This window comes from Anolis sagrei, chromosome 5, assembly GCF_037176765.1.
Source record: "Anolis sagrei isolate rAnoSag1 chromosome 5, rAnoSag1.mat, whole genome shotgun sequence".
In the NCBI taxonomy this organism is placed as follows: Eukaryota; Metazoa; Chordata; class Lepidosauria; order Squamata; family Dactyloidae; genus Anolis; species Anolis sagrei.
The window spans coordinates 98382546-98401622 of record NC_090025.1 but is presented as its reverse complement, the minus strand read 5'-3'; the positions used below and the strand labels follow the sequence as shown (position 1 = coordinate 98401622).

The window sequence follows — 19077 nt, the reverse complement described above, 5'->3', positions numbered from 1 at the left end:
TTATCTCTGTTAACAGATACATATCATTCTTTTGGTGCACATTTCTCCACCTTTTGAACCATCTCCGCTGTGAAATGCTGGATAGTCACCCATATTTATAACCAAGGATTTTACTTGCAGATAGAATGAGATTAAACAACACTTGTGTGTATGGAGCCCTATACTTCTGCTTTTGATAGTCACTTTCCAGAATATTGCTATATAGTTTTGTACGGGTATAGAAAGAAACAAGGAATGTAAATGTTACAGATTTCATCTTAGAGTACAATTTTGCAAAAGCACTAATATTCCTCTTGTCCTGTTTCAGAGAAAAGATATCCACTCTCTCTTAGGTGGAATGCTAATACTTTCTAAGTATTTAGTATATCTAAGCATTAGACTAATATCCACCAATCTCTTGCAATCTTAGCACAATTCTTCAAATCTTTAGGTTTCAATAGCTGAAGATAGGCATCATTTCTGACCTCATTTATTCAAGTGAAAGCAATAGTGTTTGCAATAATTTATGCATCATATCAACGAACATTTGACTCCCTCAAATAATATTTTGGGAGACAATTACCTACCCAACCCTGGTTAGATACAAAATGTTCTGTCCTTATACTTAAGAGTGAAGCAGGGAAGAAAGGTTTTGTGCAGACGTGTGTTTGTGTTTTGTGAAAGAGATAAAGAGTGCTGTTGATATTGGCGCGCTTGCCCAACTAATTTCTGCTTATATTGCCAACTGTTTGCACTTGATTTTAATGAGAATGTTTTTAAAATGTCACATAGCTTTCCAAAAACATGAAGCACTTTATCAAGACCTGTAGACTTTTTGACTACAATCAAAATGGGCAGATACAGAGACATGAACTGAGAAGGATTCTCGAAGTCAACTGCTTCAGGATGAACGATTGTGAGTATGAAAAGTAAGTAATGGACAATTTCAGGATTACTGCAAAGCGTTGTAGGAAAATCGACCTTATGTTATAGTAAAGATATCATACGCACCAATGATCATTTGTTTCTTGCCAACATATCTGTGATTATCAAGTTTTGTCAGTGTGTTAGGAATGGAATGCTTTAAAAATATGGAACTACTGTTTAAGACTCCGTCAGCTGTCATTTTCTCTGATGTGTAATATAACAACAACGGCAGTTAACATGCTATTACTTTTATGTTTTTCTGACCCTTCCTACAGCAACCATTCAAATGGAGCTGAAAGTATGTATATTGGAATTACAGTGTGCCATTTTATAAAAATAAACAAGAAAAAAGGTCTGTAACCAGAAGCTGAGGAATTGTGTATATTCTTTGTTTTATTTTGCCAAATTTATTCTGTGGTTGGTAGCATTTTTGTAGAACTTGTTGGCAGTTTGTTAAAGTTGAAAATGAATAAGAGCTATGCAAGATGCTGTAGTGCCTGCCCCCAACTGCTAGAAATGTTATTTACCCTCCTCTTTAGTTTCTGCAGCCTGTGCCGTTACACCCAGACGCTTTTAAAAACAAAACTATGATGTGCTGTTCCCTATGTCTGGGCGAACTGCCGATACTTTTCTTGAGAAGATTGAGATTCTCAGCAACTGAGTCTATTACAAGTTCTGAACATCAAAAAAGGATATTTATTTCTCAAAGTGGCAAACAGAACAGTCAGTTGATAAACCAAACAGTTATTTCTTCTTTCTCTTCTCCACCAGTTACTGAGTCAGCCTTTCCCCAAGTGGCAAAGGGATCCAGGGGTCCTGCACCCTAATCCAGAGCTGTTGTCTTTTAGAAAGAACAAATCTTTCCCTACCTATCTAAGCTCCAGATTATCCTTGGAGATAAGGCAATGCAGTCTCTCTCTCTATAAGACTCTATAAAACTCAATTCTCAAAGCTCAATATCTATTTTTCTTTATACTCTATAACTCTCTTATAATTTATCTAACTATAGCTCAATTCTTCTCAATAAACTTCTCTGTCTACCTTAATTTCTCAATTCTCAATTGTTTTCAATTCCTGTCTATAACTCAATTGTTTTTACAGTAGTTTGTCGGAGCTACCTTTCTGGCCACCAGCACATCAGATTCCTTCTTCAGAACTGAACAGGCAGGGAGGACCAAAATGGAAGACTTTCCCCGGGAGCAGGGGTGGGCTCAAAGAGCTGCTCCCTAGGCCAATCATTGCAAAGAGTTTGCAGACTGGCTTTTCCCGCCTTTGGCTGTTAAACTCCAGGCTTTGCAAGGCTGCAGCAGCTCCTGAGAGAAAGGCAAGGGGCAGCCACTCCAAGCAACTAAAAAAGCAATGCAAACCAGTCTCCTGGGAAACGGAACACAGCCTATCAAATATTGGATATTTCCAAGCATAACCACAGAGCTATAAATGTTTCTCACTTTCTCCATTTTTAACCGGGAATGTTAAGATTTTCAGAAAGTCGTGTTCCTCTTCTAATGCCATGTTTGGTTTCAGAGTCTAAGATGGTTGGCTTGCTTTCATGTGTAATGGCTTGGTTGAATTTCACTAGTAGTCTGATTGGCGCTCATGAGCACTTTCAAGCTGCCTTCAAACGCCATTAAGTGATCGGGTAGATGTGCCTAAGGATGTGCTGTTCATAGATGTGAAGAAAAAAGAGTGACTAGGCTATACACAAATTAAAAATCATTAAATGTGCTTCAGGTGGTAGAATAATTTAATTCTTTCGTAAGGAAACCATAGACTATGCCTTCAAGGGGTGACAGGAAAGCTAATCTTCCCTGTGAATAGAATAAAACATAGCAGACAAAGTGTTGGGATTTAATCCCTGCCCAAGCTGTGCTGGTTTTATGTTTTTCAACAAATATCCCACTTATACAGAAAATAGAATATAATAGAATTCAATGTATAATTGTATACATTTGTTATACTGTTCAAATTCACAGTAATCACAAACAATATTGTTTGCGATTACTGTGAATTTGAACAGTATAACAAATTTATACAATTATATGCCAAATTCTATTCTTTCCTATTTTCTGTATAAGTGGGATATTTGTTGGGCTTACTAATTCAGGAACCCATTCATACTGGTTTTATGTTTGCCATGAGATTTAGGGTGCATCTACACTGTGATGCCATTTGATACATTAACCACCGTGACTCGATGCTGTGCAATCACAGCTGAAATTTGGTGAGGTTATAATACCAGCACTATTTGGCATAGAAGGCTGTAAATCTGTCATGAATACTTCTTTAAATATTAAAAAGGTTATTTTATTTTGCTTACAGTGAGACAGAGTAGATCACAGAGCAAAACGAAAGAAGGTAGACACTCAGACTGTATTGTAACTACATTGGTTATACAAACAAAGGGAATATTACATTCACTCAACATTCATACACACACACACACAAGCATTCACACATTCATTCATCGTGTATACATTACCTTCCCTTCTTCCCTTCTTCTTTGCTTCCCTGCAAATTGTCTATTTTGTGAATATACCATCTTCCTTCATCCCTTGGAGGAAGCGGCAGATGACCAGGCCCTTCTTGTCTGGCACACTTTTGGAAAGTAAAAAGGTCTCTTATATAGCAAATTTCATGCTGCTGTTGTTCCAAAAAGTTGTAAATGAATGAAAGGTTGTTTTTCAGCTAAAACTTCTTGACTCTATCAATTCTGGATAGATATTAGCTTTTCTTCCTTAATTGGTAGCTGGTTTTCCTTCTTAACATAAGGAGCATTGTATAATAATAATAATAATAATAATAATAATAATAATAATAATAATACTTTATTTATACCCCACCACCATCTCCCCAAGGGGACTCGGGGTGGCTTACATGAGGCCAAGCCCAACAAATACATCAGTAAAACAACAAAGCAAGCAAGCAAATAAAACAATACAAATATTATAACTAACATATAAGCTGTAACACACAAGATATTTAAAACACTATGGGCAGGGCTAGATGTAGTAGATTAAATTTTAAAACACTGGGTGTGCACAGAAGTAGGCTATGTCTAGACAGGGGGGTTTTAGAGAATAATATAGGGAGATCAATCCAATGGGTAGATAAAGTGCTTCAGATGACATATTGCAGAAAATTGGTCAGATCAGGGCCTTATTTCCTTTATTCAGGGAAGGCACACTGGAACAGCCAGTTCCTTAACTTAAAAGAGTCATTGTCTTTGACTATGTTGGCAAGCTGGAATGTGTCCAGAGGAGGGCGACTAAAATGATCAAGGGTCTGGAGAACAAGCCCTATGAGGAGCGACTTAAGAAGCTGGGCATGTTTAGCCTGAAGAAGAGAAGGCTGAGAGGAGATATGATAGCCATGTATAAATATGTGAGAGGAAGCCACAGGGAGGAGGGAGCAAGCTTGTTTTCTGCTTCCTTGGAGACTAGGACGCGGAACAATGGCTTCAAACTACAAGAGAGGAGATTCCATCTGAACATGAGGAAGAACTTCCTGACTGTGAGAGCCGTTCAGCAGTGGAACTCTCTGCCCTGGAGTGTGGTGGAAGCTCCTTCTTTGGAAGATTTTAAACAGGGGCTGGATGGCCATCTGTCAGGGGTGATTTGAATGCAATATTCCTGCTTCTTGGCAGGGGGTTGGACTGGATGGCCCATGAGGTCTCTTCCAACTCTTTGATTCTATGATTCTATGTAAGCATGTTGTTTTCCACCATAGAGTTAATCATTGTCCCTGGTCATCAATCAGAATCATAGAGTTGGAAGAGACCTTGAGGGCCATCCAGTCCAACCCCCTGCCAAGAAGCAGGAAAATCCATTCAATGGCAGCAGTTTTCCAGGCTTCATCATATAGGCACCAAATATACACCTTTCATGCAATTTCATTTAAACCACATATATTTATCACATATTTACAACTTCCATGACCCCATAGCATTGAGCCATCGTTGTTAAAGTGATGTCAAACTGCATTAATTCTACAGCGCAGAGGTACCTAAAATCTACATGAAGGACATTCAAAGGTACACCCAAGGTTTCCAAAAATTGTTATGTCCATTTTGCCCTCATTCCTGTCTTGTTCCTGCTACAGAGATAGACCAAGTCTGAAACTTGAGTTGAATATGGGCTTTAGGTATGAACTGATACATATTTCTCTCCATTTATAAACTAGTATTCGAATTTATAAGAGGGCTGTGTTCTCCATAAGCAGTTCTATCTGAAAGAGATATGTTGTTCTATAGTTTGGAATGATTTTTATTTTGGATGTCTGTGGAGTTTTAATAAGCTGCAGTGGCAGAAGCACTGAGTTGGACAGAAGCCTGCGGGAAAAAGGAAACAAATTAGGATGGACAATTTATTTGTTTTGCTTTGCTCTAAATATTTTATATCTCTCATTACCAGGAACTTAAAAACAATTTTAGCTCACTTTACTAGCTGGGCTTGCTGCTTGCTGCTCTTCTTTTCTGTGCATTTTTGGGATTTTCTCCAAAATTAGATAACAACAACAACAAAACATTATTTGTGTAATTTTATACATGCAATTACAGGACGGAAGCAATGGATTTCTAATGCAGGGCAATGAAAAACAACAATATGTAGCTTTATTTAACAATAAATCTTGTATTTGGCATTGAAAACCGGAATGTGATAAATTTGCATGGAAGTTACTGCATCAGTAGCAGTGAGTACCATCATAAAAAGACCTGCAATTTTTTTATTTGCAGCATTTAAAGCTAAATAAAATGATGAAATTTATACTCTAGAGATTTGCAATGATAACATATAAAACAACATACTGGATCCATGATGACATAGAATATTAATTCTTTGAAAATGGCACTTATTGAACTTGCAAAGGGACAGGTAATGGGAATGATCTTTTGTCTGATTTAGCAATCCTATTTCAACCCTATTTATGCCGCTACTTTGATTTCAGGGCTCGGAGCAGATGCTTGTTTCTGTATACTTAAGGAATTGTTTTGTTATCCAGAAATATATGTGACTGTGAATAAAAAATAGAATGGTAGCGGGGACCCTATAGGAACTTTTGAGTCTACAGACTAAGCTAAGACAAGATATGTATATGAAGTCCAGCACCTTATAGTCCTTTCTATATTCTATACAGAGATTAGAAAACTTACTTTTTTGACAACTCACAGAAATCCTGTGCCACCATTACTATTTCCCATGTTGACGGAGGGATACTGGGACTAAAAAGTACCCTGTCCACTATAAAGACGACGGAGATTTATTTTGGGAATAAAAATAATCCCCAAAAATCAAAAAGCTGAAGATAGAGATGGCACTTTCTTCCTGGCTGAAAAAAAAAACCTTTTTGAAAATGCACTGGCACCCACCCACTTAGGAGCGCTTATAAGCCCTGGGCTTACTTGGGGTATCTTGTGAAAGAGTGTGATGGTTTTAGCACTCAGGCTTGTGTTTCTGAGGTACCCTTTGTAAAGATAGTTCTTTAAAACCTACACTCCCACCAATAAGTTTTTGATTTCTGCTTAAAACTCTTTTTAAACCTTTAAGCACAGAGGCACACTTGAGTCAGATGTGATGAACAATCAACAATAAAGTTTATTTACAAGAACAGGAACAATGCAGTTACTTGGCTGTTACAGAGATTTGTCTTGAAAGCGTGCGGTTACAACAGTTCTGACTTTCTTACCCAAGAAACTCTTCTTTCTCCCTCCAAACAAGAATCCTAACAGGATAGTTTCTCTGACAGTAATTCTTCACCAGAACAGATAGTCCTAACCTGGATCTATCTCTCTGATTCCCAGCTATCTTCCTAATAGCTGTAAATTTTCCACTAGCTGTCCCCTGCTAGCAACTCTGGCCAATCTCACGCCTTTTCCTAACCCTCTACACCACTCCAAACTACAAACACCCTCTCCCTTCAACACCCAAATTCAATCTACTGGCAGGGATTTAAAAACCTCTGTTTAAAGACAATATTTTTCATTTTCCAAGTTAGGCTCCACCCACTCTAACTTAGCCAATCACATTCCTCTCTCATTTTCATCCAAAAGGCTGCTCTTACTAAACACGCTCCCTGAGAATGGCTCTCTGAGGAACCCCACAAGATAGAGGGGACCTCTCAGAGACTAGGCCTCCGAGCCCCAGGGGAGTGGCGGCATATAAGTTTGAATAATAAATAAATAAAATAAGTAAATAAACTATTGATATACTATTTGTTCTACATAATTGCATTTCATATTCTGTTATATGTAAAACAAAATATTTATATTTTATATATAACTTTGAGTATTAATTGTATTATCAATTTATCCATTTTGGCTAGAATTCAAATTCTTATAAATTTTAGTAATTCCATCTTTAGATTATATCTCACCCATTTTATTCCTTTTAATTTAAATTCATTTAGATTAATCATGTCATATTATATTGTTTCCCGCATTTTTCCTTCAAATCTAGATTATTATAGTTCAACGTTTTTCAGTATATCATTATAATACCTTATTATATTTCTTTTCTTCTTCTTACATGTACCATCTGCCTACAGATATCACTACCAGCAGTTTAAACATTTTGTCAAAAGTTCAATTATTGTAATTTTATCTTTATATTTCCTTTTCTTTTATTTCATCAATCTACTCCATTTCATAAAAAGAGAGGTTAGAATTTTTCATCCTTCCAGATTTCCTTTTTCCAGTCTTAAGTGTTTTTCCCTAAAGTAACAATATGTCCATTTGAATTTAACATGTTTATTCCACCAAAAAAGGTGCTCAAAAGATCCACACAGATTTTTTTCACTGTCTGTCTCTTTTGGTGAAACTTGTTAGGTGGCCATCATTTTCAATGATACTCTTATAGACAAATATTTGAAAGATTCAAGATGGATCAAACATACAGAGATTAACAGCAATTAAGAAGTCCTACAAATGCTCTCAATTTAATCAATTTCTTGGAATTGCAAAAATTTGGTAACTTCATCATATTGATATAAACCTTTTTGGAGTTAAATTACAGAACAAAAAAGTTATTTTCGAAAACTAGAATATAATACAGGCTCAATTTTCAATGATGAAAAAGAAGAAATGCATGGTTGAGTGGCTAATAAAGTGGAAGACGATCACCAGCTAAACAAATGATTTTAGATGAATAAGTGAATATACAAAATAAAGAGAAACATGCATATTTTCAGCATTTTATTTTGATAAAATTGACTCTGAATTTTAATATTTTTTTTTTTAGATTATGGAATCGATACTGTTTTTGCCGAACAAATACATTGAATTATAAAGAGTTTCTGCAGTATCTTGGCTTAAATTTGGACAAGAAGAAGAAACGAATTATGGAAAGCCAAGATTCCGGTAGAGATCACACAATTTTGAAACATGTCTTTGTTAAGGTTTAATAAAATATTGCTTCTTAGATTATTATTTAAACCATAAGTCTGGGGCATTTAAAAGAACTGACATTCAACATGTTCTGTACCATGGGTGGGAATATGTTCTATCCAGCAGAAACAATGGGAGGATTGTGAGAGTTTTAGCCAGGAATATTTGAAGGACACAAATTGTTCACTCCTTCTGCATACAGAAGAATAGTTCTTTAGACTATTGGAACTGAAGTCATTCTATGTACAGTGAGCCCTCATACCTTAGTTTGGAGACCCCTGAGATAGAGCATAGGACACTTTCCATAGTAGTAGCTGTAGAGGTATTTCTATAGTCCATTTTGAGCAGGGGTTCCCAAACTGAGTTGAACATTAAGATAGCTTGAAGAAATGGGCCAGATCCTCAAGGCGAGTTTAGATAATATTTTTTAAAAATAATTAGATAATATGTAAAGTTTGCTTTAGGTTGAGTTGCCTCTAGGGAAGGGTCTCTTGGTGTCAAGACCCAGGCGGACCAGCGAGGCAAGACAGCAGTTAAAGAGTTAACGTAAGGTCTTTAATGTCAATTAACACATGAAAAAGGGCTCTTAAAAGCAGAGCAGTAAACACAAAAGAGCTTGCAGCCAGCAGGAATGTAAATAAACAAAGGTCCAAGCAGTCAGCGCTGAGAAAAGGAAAGCAATGATAACACAGTCAATTCCGAAGTCCAAACAAATCAATAAGCAGTATTCAGCATGAAGAGCGGTCCAACGAAGTCACAAAGGGATAAGCAGGAGCGTAGAGTGGTCAGGCAGTCCAAGGGTCAGGGCAGGAGATAAGACTCACGATTCCAATTCCGGCAAGGTCGTCAACACAGTCAGGAAACTACGAAGCTGTAAGCAGGAACTCAAGGCAAGAGTTTAGGAACAAGGCACATGGAAACATGACACTTTGAACTCTGCAACTAGACTGCTCCCAAGCTACTCCTTAAATCTCATCAGAGTCACTGGATTCACCTCCAGGTGCATCCATTTCCACAGGTGAATCACGACTTCTCCATTGCTGCCATTCTGCACTTCGGACTGCATCCTGCGAAGCAGTATCTGAAACCCAAGTGTCTGTGAAACCATGGAACTCATCGCTGGAAGTTGGAGCATTAACCACATCTAACACTTCTTGGACCCTGGTCCAATCCAGCTCTTCATCCTCGCTGTCAAACTCCCCGCAATCTGCTACATCTTTAAGCCGTTTGGAAATAGATTCCCCATCACTGTCTGAGCTGCGTGCTACTCGCTTTACACCACGGTAATCCTCCACCTCCATTTCCTCACGAGTAAACCCCTCAAAGTCTTCCTCATCCGTAGGCTCTAAGAACAATTCCCTAATGCGCTTCAGCTGTTGCTGAGCGTCTTCCTCTTCCAAGCCTCGTTTCCTTCTACTAACACTAGTAGTTACATGAGGCACACGCTGAGTTACAACACTTGGGCCTCATCTACACTGTCCTATCCAGCGTTGACTCATATAATCCAGTTCAAAGCAGATAATCTGGGATCAGATCCTGGGATATATGGTAGTGTAGATCCAGCCTTGATGAAGAGTTTTGAGATTCCTGAACAAGCAAACAGTTTCTCAAGATGATACCTAAACCAGAGTCATTTCAGCTCAGGCATTGCATGTTAAACATTCCAATGTTTTTGTCTGTTCTTGATTTTCTTCGTCAAAAATTTAAGGGATGCTAGAAACAAACAAAGCATTATAAAATCATTATAGTTTGAACATTGCTTACCCAAAACAAACTGCTCTGAAATTCTAAATTGTCCACAAGGTGATTGAGATAGTGAGACTTGTGCTTTCTGATGGGTTAATGTACACACACTCTCTTTCTTGCACAAATTATTTTTTAAAAATATTATCTAAACTCGCCTTCAGGTGATTGTAAGGTTTATATGAAATATAAATATATTTTGTGGTTAATTTGCATCTCATCTCCATGACCTCTCATTATGCACATAATACATATCTATACAAATTTATTTATTATTATTTATTTTGGACATATGTATCCCATCCTATCTCGACTTCCACAGAGGGACTCAGGGCAGCTAACAACCGGCACACCATGGTGCCCACAACCAAAAGTATAAATATACAATTTAAATAAAAACAGTATAAAAACACTCAAACAGTTAAACAGTCACTGATTGAAGTAATCATCCTAAAAACAGTCTGTCAAGTCCATTAAAGCCGTCGTTTTGCCAGCAAGTCAGCCTAGTCTGCAAAGGCCTGATCCCATAGCCAGAATTTCACTTGTTTCCGAAAGGCCAGGAGGGGTGGAGCAGGTCTAATTTCACTTGGGAGGGAGATCCACAACCGAGGGGCCACCACAGAAAAGGCCCTGTCCCTTGTCCCTACCAAACGCGATTGCGATGATGGGGGGACATTGAGCACGGCCTCCCTGGATGATCTTAGGGTCCTAGGTGGATTGTAGCGGGGGATACGTTTGGATAAGTAAACTGGGCCAGAACTGTTCAGGGCTTACTAGTCAGCACTTTGAATTGGCTCGGAAGCTAATAGGCAGCCAGTGGAGTTGTCGTAACAAGGGCATTGTGCGCTCCCTGTACCCAGATCTAGTGAGCAGCCTGGCTGCCGAACATTGGACTAGTTGGAGCTTCTGGGTAGTCTTCAGAGGCAACCCCACGTAGAGTGCATTGCAAATACTTTAGACTCCCAAGAAATCCAAAATCACTTGATCCCAAGCATTTTGGTTAAAGGAAACACAATCTCCATTAGAAAATAAAATGTAGCGGTGCTAGAAAGGCTCCATATCTTTTGGCATTGTCATTACAAAGTGATTATTAGAGAACAAAATGGAGGAGTAGGAAAGCAAAGGAAGCAGAAAGGACTGTGTGGGAGGGAAACTGCATGGACTGAGTTGAACATTAAGATAGCTTGAAGAAATGGGCCAGATCCTCAAGGAAATGTGGGCTTTCATTTAACTCCCATTGAAGCTGTTGAGCACAGAAAATATCTTATGAGAAGTTCTCCAGAGGCTGTTGAATCAAATGCCCTGTACTCTAATCTTGCCAATCCCCATACTAACAGAATAGCATTACTTGAAAAGAAAAAGCAATATAAATGGGCAGGGTTGATTTTATTTTACCTTTAAACGTAAGCCTCTGAGGAATATGCCATAGTCACTATTTTACCAGGGAAAAAAGGAAACTCTTCAACTTTTGAAATGTTGTGATTGCAAACCAATTTTAACTGCTTAAATTTGGTGCTGCTGCAGTTGAATGTATATTTTAGTTTTTCACTGTTTACATATTCAGTGTGGGGGCCCTTCCAGGATTTGGGTTTACCTGAGGCATCCAAATGACTGGGATTTCCTAGTTTACTCTAGATTAATTAAACACCTGGCAAGATCCAGACCTTAATGTGGGTTCCTGATCTTTCCAGGTGTGGCCCTTTGAGGATTGACTCCCGATATTGATTCTGTGATCAGGGGATCAATCCACATTGTGATCTCAGTTCTTTGGGCTCCAAGAATCTGGAGTGAAGACGGCATTCCCGCCCTCCCCTCCCAGCCCCCTACTTACCCCTAAAACTCATCTGATGTGCCTGGTTGCATTCTCAGCCCCTTCCAGGAAAAAACTCCTGGCATGTCAACATGACACATTAGGATGTTAGGGTTGGAAGAAAACAGATTCTCCTCTCCCCAAACTCCTGACATGTCATTTTGATGCACCAGGAGCTTTCGCTGGAGGGATCTGAGCATGCAGCCAGGCCCCACGGATAAATTTGGGAGGAAAATGGGGAGCTGGCTCCATGCCCTCCCAGGTCAACCTCTAGTTGACTCAGGAGGACATGGAAGCACCCCAACCCCCAGGGAAATCTTGGGATTTTGACGAAGTGTGGGTCTGAAATCCCAATGCTCTCCCAGTGCCCTTCCAGACAGGTCTCAGTCCTGGGAGGAACTGGGATATAATATCACCTGATGTGCAACCAGACACATCAGGTGATATTATATCCCAGTTCCTCCCAGGACTGAGGCTTGTCTGGAAGGGCCCCGAGAGAGCATTGAGGGCGCTTAAAGACAGCACCAAAAACTGCACTGATTCCCATCCCCACACCTCCCGCTCAAAACCCGGGCTTTCCTGGGAGGAGGTGTCTATATGCCATCCCAGTAAGTACTAAGCCAGAAAACCCTACAATCCCTTCCCAAAAAGCCTTAAAATTAAAAAAACTTACCAGGCCACTGTCATGCTGGTCCTTCAGTCTTCCTGGCATGAAATGATGATGATGAGGAAAATCACTCCCCCCCCCCCCCCTCCAATCTCCTGGCATGTCATTTCTATGCAACAGGAGGACTGAATGATCACTTTAATGGTGGCCTGGTAAGTTAAAAAAAATTAAGGCTTATTTTTGGGGGATTTGATGGAAGGGGGGGGGGTCGTATCCCTCTCCTTTGGGTTCCAGGTGTCCAAAAGGTGCAAAATGGCAAATGGAGACTCACCCCCAGGTAGTTCTGGAAAACCCAGTTCTAGTGGGGTATTTATTGAATTTGGTTTTACTGGAGGAGTCATTTAGATGCCTCCAGTAAAACCAAAACAGGTCTCGCTTTAAAGGCCTGTCTGGATGGGCCCAGAGTTGAAGAGGGAAAAAAATTCAACACAGAAAGAAAGAGCAATTCATGGCTTTCTAGAATAAAAAGGATTTTACCTGCTTGGGGAAAGAAAAGGAGAATGCCAGTTTATTTTCTCTGAGCAGGAAATTATTGAGTTGGGGACAATATCTAAGACCTTCTGTGTTCCTACCAAATGTAACTATGAGAGTAAAATGCCTTCTCAGAAGATTTCAGAACTGATATATTGGATCAGGTCTCTGCAAAGCCAAAACTTCTGTAAACAATAAGTGTATGGTATTTTGATCCCAGGAAATTGTGTGTGATTTGTTCAATTTGTTTCATTGCATTTTATTCTGCTTCCTCCAGGTTTGTGCCTCACAGTTAGTTGTACAAAGCTGATTTTAATGCTTTAGTGTATATGTATAGTATGGACCAGCTACAATGTTTTAACCCTTCTCCAGACAAGAGTAAGGTTTCGTAGATTGAGGGAGGAGCTCTGCAGTTGAATCTATACTCTAGAATGAATTTAGGGTTAGGGTTAGGGCCCGGCTTACTGTTCGAATGTATCTATGCTTATGAACCACCTAGGTCTTCTGGGGAGGCCCTGCTCTCGGTCCTGACTTCTTCACATATTTGGTTGGCGGGAACGAGGGACAGGGCTTTCTCAGCAGTGGGCCCTCAGCTATGGAACGCCCTCCCTAGGGATATCGGATCGGCCCCCTCCCTCCTAACATTTTGCAAAAAAAGTTAAAACCTGGCTTTTTGAGCAAGGTTTCCCAAATGCAGTGTGGCTGACAAAATCTGATTTTTGGAACGGCTGGACAATGCGATTGGGTAACGATTTTAGTAATGAGATGCTGAGGACTCATACTTTTATCGGGTTTATTGTATTGTATCGAATGTTATTTATACCAAATGTTTTAATTGTTGTTAGTGTTGCATCCCAGTTCAAGAAACAAGACCATAAGATTAAATCGACCACTCTGGACTGTAGGAAAAGCAATCCTTGTTTATTGATGAAAAATTGGTTACAAAAGAAAAGTAAATGCAGAGTAAAAAAGCCGCAGAAAAACACAGTAGTCAAAAGGATCTCTGAACTTGAGCAAAACTTCAAAAGCCACAAAACAACAACCAGGAGTCTGTTAGCCTTTTACTAACCATGAACTTGGAAACAGAAGCCTCTGGGATTACTGGCCATGGAACACAGGAATTCTGCCAAGACCAGCCACCGTCCCGAACGTTGCTTGACCTAAAGAAGCACCCGGCAGGGATGCTCTTAAACCAAAGAAGCTATTCTTAGAAATGCCCCTTGACTTTTCTGTTTGGGCCTCTTTCTGTTGAAGGCGCTGTGATCTTCGTACAGACTGGGAAACAAATCTATCTCTATCTGTTCTCTCGGGACCTCATTATCTAGCCCAGGTGGGGAGATATCACGGCTAACTTCCAAAACATTCTCTTCTAACTGTTGGGTTTTTCTTTTCATTCTCACTGACCTCTGCATCAACAACAGATTCCACACTGTCAGAGTCAGGGAGAGCTTGCTCAGTTTGAAAAACTATCAGAGAATCCTGTTCACACAGATCAGGATCAGGCTGAACCCCAACAGTTAGGTTATTGCAGGTATCGAATTGTGCCTTTTGTAAACCTCCCTGTGTCACCCACGGGCTGAGAAAGGTGATATATAATAGGCTTGGGCAATCCATGGTTCTAAAGTACTTACAAAACTAAAGTTCTGGTGATGAAAATTTCAAAACTCTAACAAAACTCTCAAAATTTCATTATAAATGGCAGTTCCTAATTGGTTCTGTCATAAAAATTGCCAATAATGAAATAATAATTACATTTTGAAAGTTTTGTTAGAGTTCTGAAATTTTCACCACCAGAACTTTAGTTTTGTAAGTACTTTAGAACCATTTAGAACCATGGATTGCCCAAGCCTAATATATAAATATGGTTAATAAATAAATAATAAATATTTTAGCTGGACACCACTTTAACTCTGATGGCTCAGTGCTATGAGATCCTGAGTTTTATACTTTAGTGAGGCACCAACACCCTTTGGGAGAGAAGATCAAAGGCATTTTAAGATTACATCTCCCATAATTCTGGGGCGCTAAGCCATGTCAGTTTAAGTGGTGTCAAACTAAATTCATTCTACAGTGTAAAATAAATGCATCCTAAGGCAGGAGAAAACAACTGCTACACAAAATTAATGGACTCTTGGCTCCACATCAGTAATGCAGGGCAGTTGTCCTTGTTCATCAACCAATGTATGTTAAGTTCTTTTAATGCCCAGAAGCAGTATATAATCAAGAGGTTTTTTTGTTACTGGCTACTAATAAAGAATACTACTAATAGCAATTTTGCTAATCTGTGGCTTTCCTTAACAGCACAGAAACTGATTGAATTACCAGAAAAAAAGAAATCTGAATCAAAGTTACCCCCACCTATGACACCTGGATATAATTTGACAAAACGCCATCTAGAAGCCACTGCAAAGAGTTTTCGTGAAAAGGTGAATGAACTCTTTCCTTCACTAATGGGAGAACAAATAGAGTGTATGTGTGCGCGCACACACATACACACACACATATGGGTGCTGGGTACAGCACCACTGAAAATGTATATTGTTTAACAACAGGTGATAAATTTGTCACAATTTATAGATTCTGCTGCTGGACCTATTGTTAATCAGAAATAATAAGTATGATGATTCCAGTGTATGATTCTAAGTAATCTATATAAATAAAAATGTAATGTTCGTTTGTGGGATTAACGTAACTCAAAAACCACTAAATGAATTGACATCAAATTTGGACACAATACACCTGTCAGGCCAACGAGTGACCATCACTTATAAAAAACCCCCAAAAACTGCAGAAGTGACTTAAAAAGTCAAAAAACAAAAAAAACACATTACAACACATGCGCAAAACCACATCTATACACAAACACACATATACACAAATATATACACACACAAAACACGTACGCAAACTGGGCCACAGCAATGCATGGCAGGGGACAGCTAGTCTCTTATATAATAACTTTGCTTATGGTCCTTGTGCTTCTGTCACTTGAATCTCTGTATTGGGGAAGACTAGTCAAGTGAGGTTATCAATAACATTTCATGATAAAAATGCAGGGGAGCCTTATGACCATATCTAATAGGGATATGCGATCCATTAAAAATGGATGAAAAGTCATTACAAAATTGGGGGATGGATGGACTGGCATTTCATTTCTGAAGTGTTTCTAAAGTATAGTTTGTGATAAATCTATTACTGTAACAAGAGTAACAGAATTTCATTACTATTTTGTTATAGTAATTGCGCTCAATTACTATAATTGGGGAAAGTTCAGGAGATCCTTTCTCCCTCATTTTTAAAGCTAATGGAGTGATACGCACTACAATGGTAGAACACATTTACCACTGTTAGCACACCAAATTTCTAAGATTTCACTTACCCACAGATTTTTGGGGAATTTTCAAAGTTTTGATAAACAACATTTAAAAATAACTTACAAGAGCTATTTACTTGAATTTTATAGACAATGCACAAAAACAACAACAACAACTACTACTACTTTATTTTTGTATCCCACCTCCATCTCCCCAGAGGGACTCGGGGTGGCTTACATGGAGACATGCCCGTTCAACATAGTTAAAATATAACACACTAAACTTCACAAAACATCATAAAACAATATAAACAACCACAGCATAACATAGTATAAAACAACCACCAATAACCACAAGATAACCAGGGCATCAATCCCCAGAAGTTTCAGAAAGCTTCACATATCTACAGATTTTTGGGGATTTTTAAAAGTTTAGACAAAAAAAATTATCTTTCCAAAATGCGACAACAACAATTCCCTTGAATATCTGTCTGTCTTTATAACTCACAACTACATAACTTCAGCTTAGCACAGGTTTATATTATTACTTACTTACTTTAGTCCTCTTTGCAAATTCAATAATTTTATTTATTACTATTAGACGGCCTTAAAGGCTGGTGCCATTGGGGCTTTCTGATGCTGAGCACTGCATTCTGGGAAATGTAGTTTAGGGCAGGGCCTTTTGCATTCTCTGCCACAGGGGGGCTCGCTTCCCAAACTACATTTCTAAGAATGCTGTGTTTTTAGTCTCCCACCCAAGTCTGCAAGTCCTGTCCCTAGCGCTATCCTTATGGCAATCGGGCCAAAGAAAAACAGGATTGGTTTTGTAAATATGTTCTCTTGGCTTTATCAAAGTTGCTTAATTCTTATAATGAAAATTAAACTGACCTTGGGATGCACACAAATGTTACAGAATCTTAACGAAAAGGATTGGTGAGTGTTTCGATCCTTAAATCCCCCCCACACCTTTCCTGTATCTTTCTAATATTGATTTGTATGCATGAATTTAACTAATTTGATATGAAATATGAAGAATAATGATAATTTTGCACACCCCTAATATCTAATAGAGGGGAATATATTATTATCATCTCAAAAAGCCTCATAATCACGATAATCTTAACAGGAAAACAACTGTATTCTTTGCAGCTGCATTCAGCCTATCATCATATTGTCAAAGCTTTCAGAGCATATGATGTTGGACGGAGCGGATTTGTTTCTTTGGAATATTTAAAATCCGTTCTTAACACCTTTGTGTTTCCAATACGAGCTGATGTATTTCAAGAGCTGATGAACAGGTAATGCTATTTTACTTTGGACTTAGGGAAATTATATTCATAATGCAGGATAACACTGGCAGACTTTATACATTTTTGGTGTATAGAATTAAAAGCTCTTTTTATTTAGTTTTGTGATAAGGTTACTGTTCTTTTGAAGGTTGTTGTCCTCTGCTGGTTCAATAAAATATGTAAATATTCCTCATCAGATGTGTCTCTGAGTATATGGCTTCAAGTTATATGTCTATTCATAGCAACCCCATGAATTTCATAGGGTTTTCTTGAGAAGGAATACTCAGATGTTTTTGCAAGTTCCTTCTATGAAGTTTGTCATTGTTGACAGTGTTATATTAGGTAAAGGTAAAGGTTTTCCCCTGACATTAAGTCCAGTCGTGTCTGACTCCGGGGTGTGGTGCTCATCTCCATTTTTAAGCCGAGGAGCGAGGTTGTCCATAGACACCTCCAAGGTCATGTGACCAGCATGACTGCATGGAGCGCCCTTACCTTCCTGCCGTAGCGGTACCTATTGATCTACTCACATTTGCATGTTTTCAAACTGCTAGGTTGGCAGAAGCTGGGGCTGACAGTGGAAGCTCACACCGCTCCCCAGATTTGAACCTGCAACCTTTTGGTCAACAAGCTCAGCAGCTCAGCTCTTTACCCCACTGTGCTACCGGTGGCTCCAAGTGTTATATTACATGCCTATATTTAAGAATGGTATTGATTATACAAATTATGAACCATAATTCGCCTGTCTTAGCTTCTAAAGGAGCCCCCGGTGGTGCAGTGGGTTAAACCACTGAGCTTGTTTTTTTTAATTATTATTATAATCTTTATTGAGTTTTTTTTAGCTTACATTTAAAATAGAAGTATGTAGCCATAGCTACTAGAAAAAGATAGCGAAGGAAAGAAAAGAAAGAACAGGGAAAAAACCCAATAGAATAGATATAGATTTTTAAAAAAAGAATAAGAAGATTGTTTTGACTTCCAGGAATCTTCCAGAGGTCTGATTTCTTTCCTTCTTTCTTCTTCTTCCCTTCCCGTCATCTTGTCTTTCTCCTCTCTTCTCATATTCTTTCTTTCCCTTTTTCCCTTTTCATCCTTTCTTCCTTAGTTAGATCAGAATCTTTTTATTTCTTTGTTAAAAATATTCCATCACCTTTTCCCAATTCGTTTCCTTCATATTCATTCCTTTACTTCTTGATATAAGAAAGGTGAGTCTATCCATGTTCTTAATCTCCAGTATTTTTGTTAACCTCTCATTTTCGTCTGGTGTCTCTTTTTGTTTCCACTTTCTAGCATAGCATATCCTTGCTGCCGTTGGTATTAGGAAGTTTGTCAGAAATTTTTCTATTTTTAGATTATGCATTCCTAATAGGAATAATTCTGCCTTCCACAAGATCGTTATTTTCAAGATTTCCTGTAGTTCTTTCTGAACTCCTTTCCAATATTCTTTGGCCTTGTTGCAGGTCCACCACATATGAAAATATGAACCTTCTTTTTCCTTACACT

The 19077-nt window shown here is 38.6% G+C and overlaps 1 protein-coding gene across 1 annotated transcript in view; it reads left to right on the top strand.

Annotated features, from left to right (window-relative positions):
• Window positions 1–19077, top strand: part of EFCAB6 (EF-hand calcium binding domain 6) — a 195047-nt gene that overhangs the window by 21210 nt on the left and 154760 nt on the right. The window contains exons 5-8 of the mRNA XM_060778167.2: window positions 772–908; window positions 8139–8257; window positions 15277–15401; window positions 17438–17586. Of these exons, the coding sequence (XP_060634150.2) occupies window positions 772–908; window positions 8139–8257; window positions 15277–15401; window positions 17438–17586 (530 nt within the window). The remainder of the gene's footprint in view (window positions 1–771; window positions 909–8138; window positions 8258–15276; window positions 15402–17437; window positions 17587–19077) is intronic.